This window comes from Anthonomus grandis, chromosome 2 (assembly GCF_022605725.1).
Source record: "Anthonomus grandis grandis chromosome 2, icAntGran1.3, whole genome shotgun sequence".
In the NCBI taxonomy this organism is placed as follows: Eukaryota; Metazoa; Arthropoda; class Insecta; order Coleoptera; family Curculionidae; genus Anthonomus; species Anthonomus grandis.
In genome coordinates, this window is record NC_065547.1 from 9766969 (window position 1) to 9776924 (window position 9956).

Genomic DNA, 9956 nt, shown 5'->3' on the forward strand with positions numbered 1-9956 from the left:
CAGTAGTTGGAAGTGGATTCGCTGAAGTCTTTTTCTTCTGCTGCCAATAGCACTGCCAGTGGACAGTGGTTCAACTCGCTTTTGAACTTAAAACGCTGCACGATGTTGTCATCAGTTATGAATCCTTTGAATCTTTCTGTCAAACAGCTGATAAGATTTTCGCTTTCAGTTGGATTGAGCTCACATACTTTCGTAGGCAGCAGCATACTCAATTGAAAACCGTCTAGAACTTCTTTCGAAAAACGAGTCTTGAAATCTTCGCTGTAATTATCGCGTTTCGTTTGTTGGCCACAAGTTCTCGGTTTTTGTTCAGGAACATCCAGTTTTTGTGCAAGTTTTTTCGCATCTGAATAAATACTTCTGAAATTTGCATCAGCTTTTTCTCTCCGAATTTGAAACGTTGCAAGCAGCGTATCTATCATCATTGATGCTTTTGCATTATCGATTGACTCTTTCTGAAGCAGTACGCTGAGTGAATGAGTCAATGATAAAGTGTCACAAAGACAGAAAAGTCCAACGATAAATTCGAATTTGCACAAAGCTGCTATTAGGAGTGTTGCTTTTCCGGCTGTTTCCTTGTTTTTCCACTCATCGATTTTTGTCAAAGCTTCTACAATCAACGACATTTTGGAGGCAAATTGAACAACAGAATCATGACGTTGAACCCACCTTGTTTCGCATAACTGTACCAGGTGTCCTCCAAGTTTCTTTGCCAATGCAGTCGTACGTTTAGGAAAGGACTTCTTGAAGAACTTGTTAACCTCACGTATAGTGCTGCATACCAATTCAATCACTCGAATTTTGGTAGATTTAGATATGGAGCTGTTTAGTTTGTGAGAATAACAGGATGTTACTACAGCGTTTTCCGCATCTTTCCGGATTTCGTTAACAGCTCCACGATCTGATAGCATCACAGCACACGCATCAGTTCCTATTGCAACGCAGTGTTTTAGGTTAAGATTCATTGTCTTCATTTCTGCGAAGACGATTTTCCCGAGAGCAATCCCGGTAAGTGATAATTCCACATCAGGTTGGCTATCTTCTTGAGCGTTTTTAGTAGAGAGTACTTCAGTTTCTTTTTTCGAGTCGTCAGAGTCACTACTTTCTGCAGAATTATTCTTTGACAGTTCACCAAAAGCATCAATAAACGTCATGAAATCTTCTCTGATGCTTGGTCGATTTTCAGTTAAATCAACATATCGTAGAATAAGGCTCACCTGCAACAATACATTGTACTCAACATTTTTATTGATGAATTTGGAAATGTACACGGCAAAAGTGAATAATGTCCTACAAAGTGTGATAGTCAGCTCAACAAATTGTGTAAAAGCGTTCACAGTAGATGGACAAATAATTAATACAGAAAACTTTATATTCCGATATGAAAAATTGATTGTTGAAGATTTATCATAAAACAGACAATAATATTTAGAATAGGATTGGTCGATAAATTGTAACGTCCGTACAAAAGCTTCAACTGCAGTTTCGCAATAGTTGATATAAATTAAACAACAAAAATCGAAAGGGCCTAACAAACTCTGTCATTGTCTCGCACGTTGACAGGAAATAATTCACATACATTTATCTTTCATTTGCGTGAGATACCTCATGCCTAACTATTATCTGGCAATCTGATGTACATATCCTATTTGGAATTGAAGACAAAATTAAAAAACCAACCGCAATGTCATTGATAGCTTAAGCATCTATTTGGTGGACGTGGAAAAGTGTTTTAGGCCCTTTGAATTCCTAACTTTTTAATTTCATGATTGAAAAATGGAGTACCTGGGCTTTTCCTGAAAGATCTGGAGATTCGTCGAAAACAAGTGAGTAAAACTTCGCCTGGGTTATTTTGTTCAAAATTTTCTCTTGTATTTCAGCTTTGCAGCACTCGATCAATTCATTTTGGCTTTTCTTGCATATATAAGTAGCTCTGGAAGATGCGTTGTCTAGATGACCCTTTAGAATTGTATCACCTGCATTAATCATCAACCTAAGTGTTGCACGAAAGTTCCCCTCATTCTTCATTGGAGGCTCGTCTGGTTTCATTGGCCCATCATCTCTATGACCACAGAACGACACATTTTGCCTGCCCAAAAAAAGTGTTGCCACTGCGAAGCGCGAAAGTATTTCTCTGTTCCTTTGTTTTTCTGTAGCATTATTCTTGCCAAGAAAATGATTAATGTTATACTGGGGATAGTTTTTCAGAAAGGCTTTCCCTGCGTCCATCGCCATTGTATGATAAGAAAGTGGCACGTGTTTTTCTAAAACACTATTCTTCCCAACTAAATTTTTGAAATTTGTCAGCGGCCGACTTACGAGAGCACCCAAAGGAACATTCGATTGATATCCTCCTTCATTGCGACACGTGAACCATGGACAGAATTTACAAAAAAGTACCTGCTTAACATCAGATAGTAAGAGCCAGTGTTTATGAAGAACTAAATGTTTGTGTCAGACGTAATGTTTGACTCCTTTACCAGAAACTGTTCTTGTTGAAAATTAAAAGGAATAATCTTCTGGTGGTTTCCAAGTAAAGTTTTTGTTACGTCCTTATTAATTCTCGTCCTAATATAATTACCTACATCGTTCGAAACGTTGACTAGAATTTGCGAAGTTTCAGGCAGCGTTGGTGTTTTCAAAGTAGATGGTATGCTTGTAGATGAAGTATCGGTTTTATCAGGTAAAGTAGTATCTCTTATAATTATAGAACAGGCGTCATTATTTTGTGATGTTGATGGTATTGGAACACTTGCATTATCTTCGTTGTCCTTTTTTTTCTTCGCAGGAGGAAAGAAATACGAAATAGGTTTTTGTCGAGGTGCCTGCAAATAAATTGATCAGTAGGAGTTTAATTCAATCTAGCGTTTTACCGCTGTATTTTGAGAATATTTCTAGAATGATCAATGAAATTAATATATAATACTCTTAGAGCTCTGCGATAGTTTTTTAATAAAATAATTGAAATAATATTAATAAGCTTTATTACCAAGGTAACTAACAAACAATTGTACGCGTGAAAGCTGTATAAAAAAAAAGAAAAACAACAAAAACATAATACATAAACAGAAAAAAACATAACACGCCCTATACTACATGCAAAGTAATGAGTAAAATTTAACATTATTGTACTTATCAACAAGTGGTGCAGTCCACGCAATGTGTACTTCGAACAATGAATCGTATTTCAAGACTTGAGTAGTGTAGTATTTGAGAAAAATGTCTACAGGTTCTAAGCCCATGATTATAATATTAATAAGATAAACATAAAATCTGTACTCACCATATTGCAGGTTCTTCCTTGCTACAATACAGTTTTTCAAATCTCCGATGATGAGCACTCACAGCACAATACAAATAATTGAATTAAACAAATAATGTAGTAATAATAACTTTTTATTTTCTTGAAAGCTTCCGATTGCGTTTCATGATCTGCACTAATTTGGACGTATCGTTCTGCCAATAACCCATCAACAACTCTTCGACGAAAATCTTTTAGGGGTAACCTTTTTAGACCTCTTAGTCGATAGAGAGTGAACGAATTGACGACGCAGCAATCAATGAAATGGAAAAAAATTCTCATCCACCATTTTTTACTTTTACGATCTAGCTCATAAGATGATTTCATTTGGTCGAAACGGTCCACAAAGTTCATGTTACTATTGTAGTCCACCAGTGCCATAGGACAAGGAACAGGGATTTTACTACCATCCTTTTGTTTTCGTTGCAAGAGCTTTTTACCGTTGGATCATGATAATTGGTCAAAATATGGACTGCTTTTTTGTCTTTCCATTTAATCAAACTGATCCCATCAGAACTTATTGAATAATCATATTCACCGTGCTTCAAAAGTTTATCTTCAGTCATTTTTGGAAAATGTTTTCTGTTCGACTTAACTGTACCACATGCATGAATGCCCCGTTCTTTGAGAATTTTCAATAACATATACGAGTTGAAAAAGTTATCGAAGAAAAGCAGGTAATTTTTTTGTTGGAGATCCTCGGTAAGTCTAAGTATTTTTTCCCCTAACGAATGTTCCACGTAGTCATCGGTTTTACCGGTATAAATATCAGTCATATAAATATGCATTTGAGTCAGCCAAAGTCCAAATTTTGTAGCCTCGTTTTATAGGCTTTTTCGGCATATATTGCTTCAACTTACTTCGCCCCCTAAAATTTTACCATTGATTCATCGATTACGATGTTTTTTGTACAATCATAATATTTTTTAAAATTCTCCTTAATTTTATCTATAAAGGGCCTAACTTTATACAGTTTATCGAATCCTGCATCCCCTTTTTTTGGCATTACGCTATTATCATTGAGGTGAACGCGGCTAAGAAACCAACCGAATCTATTTACAGCCATAAACTGGGAAATGTAATTATCGTGCATGTCTTCGTCGACACTCCAATAGTCTCTGTACCTAGGTAGTGGTTTGATTCCCATGAGAATATTAAGACCAAGGAAAACCTTCATTTCTTTTGTATTTGTAGGATTATATTTTTTGTTATTTTTTTGAAATTCTTGTTCAGCATAGAGGTTTGTTTCAAAAACAATGTCTTCTATAAGCTCGTCACTTATAAACAGTTTTAAAAAAAAGTAAGGTGACAACAGGTGATCTTCCTTTTGTAGTAGCTCAAGACATAAACCTTGATTCTCAGTCTCAGTAAACGGCTGGACCGGGTTTATTAGATGTAAGTTTTGGGAAGACTATGAAACTTTAGGTGGTTGATTATTTGATTTTTGTAAATACCTTGAAAGTAGGACGTCATCATCGCTGGCGCATCATAATATCATTAGGCTGTATTTCACAGAAATCATTTTCATTGTCGGACTCTTCTGAAATAATTGATTCCTGATCACTTGGAACTTTATCTATCATTTCTAATTCGTCGTAGAACTCTTTTTTTCAGTCATATCGACCAATTTTAAGTCCATAGGATATTTACTGCTGCCAGCGAAAGGCATAGCCTGAAAAAAGAAAATTTCCTTATTGCATAGTTGCACAAATTAGGGACTCATTCAAAATTATGTCTTTTTCAAACCGTAATCCTTAATTTTTATTGAATTTATGTTTTTTACATAAATTTATACATCATAAAACGCAAATAAAATACAGAATAATCCGAAATGCTTACCTTATCAAAATAAAAACAACACTAAATAGTTATAAAAAAAAACACGTGCTTCTTGCAAACATCTAATGCGTTTGACCAGTCAAGACAGGAAATATTTATGCAGTATAGTAAAAATCCGCATCCATGTTCATTAAATATATGGTAGGGATATGTGGTACAGAATATATGTTGCTGTGCCGAATAGGAAAAGGAATTTTAAAGGTGGTTTTTTATTTGTGGTACGATTTATGTACCACACTGCCGAAAAGAGTTAATGGTATTCCTAATCGCTGTTTCTGTGAAAGCTCTATAACAAAAAAAGTCTTTGGAGCGTACCTCATCCTGGCAGAGAGGTATGTCAGTTGAAAAAACAGAACAAAAATACTGGGCGAACAAGTTTGCAATGTCTTTAGCGCCATTTACAGAGACGTTGTTATAAGTCATTTGGGCAGGTATATCGGCATCATTTTTTAAAGTACGAGTAAAAGACCAGAAAAATTTGGGATTTGTATATATGCTTTTTTCAGCGTTACTTTTATATTCTGCAAATGATTTTTTTATACTTAATTTAATTGTTTGCCTATTTTTTTTTATTTATCCCACCAATATCCAACTTTAGTTTTTTTAAACTTCCTTAAATAACATTCCTTATCTTAAATCATTTTAATTATTTCACCATTATACCACACAGAAAACACTTTCCCAACTTGTGTTGACATGGGTAAACATTCTGAAAAGATGTTATTGAGAATTTTATAGAAATTGTTTATACAGGGTGTTTCAGAACTATGCGATCAAACTTCTGAGGGTTATTCAGTGCAACAGAAGAATTTATTTGAGTATAGGACTCCATGTCCGGAAATGCGTCACTCAATTTTAGGCGTATAGAGAGATAGATTTATTTGTACAAAAATTTTATCAAAAATTGGAAAGCTAACAATATAATCGCTTTAGTAAATTACAATAATTTTGGTAAGTATGATATAATTCTACTTTTGATCGAAATATTTGTTCTAAATACATTTTTTCGGAGTGTTTCCTATACAATAGTGAGAGCTGAGTTTGGGTAAACTCTCGAGTCATTTTTCTAAAAATGCTCTTTTCTCAATTTTTAATTTGCCATCATTTCGTTTTTTGGCGCATCTGTTTTCCTCCATAGCGATACTATGTTCTGTATTAGATATCATGCACCATATCTTAAGTCCAAGTGTCACCAGAAACATTCTTTTGCATACTCTCTTTCGTTCATTTTCTTTGGTTCTCAAATAATAAAAATATGTTCCCTTACGTCTTGATGGCCCTGGTGTCGATTGTCTTTTTTTCATCATATACTCTACATTTCCTGTTATATAAACCCGTTTTTCCTCCCAAGATTCTATATTCCAAAATTTATTATATATCGACATTCTTTTTGGTTTGGCTCAAGGGGGCAAGTGGATCTTTCATCACGACAATGCGCCTGTACACACATCTCTCGTTGTGCGTGAGTTTTTGGCTAGGAGCTCAATCATTATGATAGAACACCCGCCTTATTCACCCGATTTAGCCCCTTGTGACTTTTTTCTGTTCCCCAAATGCAAAATGGTGCTTCGGGGGCGGCACTTGGGTGATGTGGAAGCCATCAAGTCCGAAACGACACGGCAATTGAAGAGCCTAACACCTGAAGACTTCCAGCGATCATGCCAACAGTGGAAACGGCGTTGGCAAAAGAGCATCTTGTCTCAGGGGAAGTACTTTGAAGGAGACCATATTGAAATTTTTGAATAATTGTAGAATAAAAATATTATACCACTTTTATACGTATTTTCCGGACAAACCTCGTATACTTCACTTCTATTTAAATCGAAAATTAGGTTATCTAAAGCAACACTAAGTGTGTCTGCTTTAAAATTTTTCTGCCCGATATATAGCATTTTCCGTGGACTTGTCAGCAAATTTTGAAATGATTTCTTATTTGCATCATTAAATTCTACCTGTAAAGTAGGACTTAATGTTTTTGCTGTTATTTGATATTTCAGTTGTTGATTTGCTTCGTTTATTTCGGTTTTCACTTAGAATTAAATTATTGACTTTTTAAATAAACTGTTTTTGACGGAAAAACATAAGGTAATTTTAATGTCTCAAATTGCTTTACTAAAAACCTTTTTGAAATATTGTAAGTTGGAGATCCTATATAATTTTATTGTTATCTTGAATTTGTAATGATTTAATGTTTTTAATTAGGTACCCAAGTGTGTATTTTTTTATTTTACTTAAATGCCAAATATGTAAAAAATTGTAACTACTCTATTTTTACTAAAATCTTCAAAAATCATACAAATCAAAATTGCCATTTACTTTTAGAAAGATGTGCCACACATTACAAATATTAATATACAGTTTTACCATTAACGATAAGAATTTCTACCTTTTCGTGATTTGTTGTTTATTTATTATTTTTGATGTAGTCCCTTTTTTATATCTATAATAACAATTTTTGAAATTTGAATAAATAAACTTCTTTATTGATATAGTTTCTATTCAAATGTTTTTATTTACATATTCATATTTTTTTTAGAACGTAGAACCCTCTTCTCCCCCAAGAGTGAAAACTTACGCCGCCTGTTCAAAAGAAAGCAGAAGGAATTTAAAGAGGCTAACGAGATGAAGCAATTAGTTCTTAAGACGGAAACTTTCGTTGGTGGTGATATAATTTTTTTATATACTAGGACAACTCTGTTTGACCATGAGTTTTAGGTTTAAGAAGTTATTTTCAATATGCTGTTGAAGAACAACAAAAAACGTTATTGCAGCCATGTTTTAATGGCAAATTTAATTCATTTTTGCCACAGTAAATAATTTATTTTCATAGAAAACATCGAGATTTGACATCACTATAAATTTGGATCCAATATTATTTTTTTTATTGGTCCTCTGTCCTATTTGCTACCTCTATTCGCCTAGAATGAATTATTGATGATGTTTAACCAGTTTTTTTAGACAAATTTGTTAACATCGTTGAACTACTACTTAACTTCCTAGAGTTATTTGAAATGATTTAATCAAAACTGGATCTGAATAGTTTGTACATTTTTTATAATTTATAAGTTTTTTTTGTGGTTGTACGCGTCTTTTTTGGTCTAAGACATTCCTTGTATATATTTTTAAAGTTATTTAATGCAAGGTTTATCGTATATTCCTGTTCGGTTCATCATTTTGACACTTATGCTAGAATTGTCAGTTTAATTAGTTATTTGTTTTGGCTTTTGCAGGCTGATCTTTAAGGATATATGGTAAACCTGAAATTTATGCTGCTTTTTGTATTTTATTTTTTTATATGATATGTAATACATTCCTATGTAAAATTTACAATAAAATATTTTGTCGAAAGTTTCGTTTTTAATATGACTTATTATTTTAATCTGACCGATTATTGTGATTGCCAATTGTTCGGGTGACGATGTGTTCTAAATCTTTGTGCGATTCTTTTGCTGTTTTCATGTGCTATATAAGACTAATATAGTTGGGCTGTGTGTTAAAAGTTTTGTTGAATGACCAACTACGTGATACAAGTGATTACAACACAATCTAAAAAATAGTTTTCGTGTAAACGCGATTTATACAAATAGCATCCATGAAATTAAACAACAGAAACATTTTTTAAGCTCTAGTGTTCAGAAAATGCTTGTGTCGTGTCACATGTCGATAAATTTTGAACGTTAGTGAGCTGCGGAAAAATAGCGTTAACGTTAAAATACTGTCTTACTTAAATTTCCTTTAAAGCGTAAAAATCGGCACTTATTCCAAATGTCAACTGGATTGTGTGGCTAAAGAGGAAAAAAAACGAGTTGTTCGGTTTTCCGTGTGACCGATGCCGGCAACTCATCTGCAGGAACTGCTCAGGTGTAAGAGTCACTGCAATAAGGGTTCTTATCTTGAAAGAAAGGTACCTTCGATTCTTTTGCGCTGATTGCCTTAATAGCAAGGGATCAGATGATCAAATTTCTGGCACTCTGAGGTGTGCCATTCATCCTGATAATGTGGAACCAATTATTAATGACATAACTACCAAATTACTTTCTATTTTGACCAGCTAAAAGTAGACTTAGAAAACACTCAAAAGACTTCTTTATTTAGTATGTGTGACTCTATAAAATCCTTTTGCCAGCTTCAAATCAATAGCTTAGGTAAAGCTCTTATGACAAATTTTGATAAGCAATTACCGAAGAGCCAGGCTTGGTTTCCCCCAGGAAGAAGGAAACCTTCTCTGTCTACATCTGCTTTGCAGGAAACTTCCAAGAACTTAAGGCCTCCAAAGTCTCCTACTAAGTCTAGTAAGCCACCTATCAATCCTAGGCAGGTCTAAAAGGCTGTTGATGAGGCTAATTTACGGAAATATATTGATCTTACTGACAACCAGCAGTCAAAAGTCTTTGGCAAAGCACCCTGACCCACATTTTCCAAGGAACAGTCAGTCTTCACATAAAAAAAAAACGACAGCGAGCTTGTTGAGGATGCGGACGTTTTCTTGCCTTTGGAATCTGCGTCACAGGGTCCAAAGGTTTTGGTTGGGGCTTTAGATGGATTTTTGGATCCCACCAACGATCTTTCTGCTGCTCCACCCGCGGCGTATCTGCATCTTTCCAATCTCAGCATTGCTGTAACTGAACAGATGGTAAGAGAACGTATACAAAAGTTAGCCCCCAAGTCAACACCAATCATATATCTGTCGCAAAATTAAGAGGAAGTGGCACGGCTCATTCTTTCAAATTGACATTTCCTCAAGAATACCTAAATCGTATATTCAACAGAAAACTGGCCCAACGGAGTGTATGTTAAAGTCTGGAATCACTATGCA

General features: G+C 34.5%; 1 protein-coding gene across 2 annotated transcripts in view; it reads left to right on the forward strand.

Moving 5' to 3' along the window:
- LOC126747067 (uncharacterized) overlaps positions 1-8388 on the forward strand; it is a 28231-nt gene extending 19843 nt beyond the window's left edge. Inside the window, exon 8 of one of the 2 annotated variants that reach the window (XM_050455569.1) lies at positions 7677-8388. In XM_050455569.1, coding sequence (XP_050311526.1) covers positions 7677-7766 — 90 coding nt within the window. In that variant the 3' untranslated portion in view covers positions 7767-8388. The remainder of the gene's footprint in view (positions 1-7676) is intronic. The other variant, XM_050455561.1, reaches the window with a different exon arrangement.
- Positions 8389-9956: the final 1568 nt, after the last annotated feature.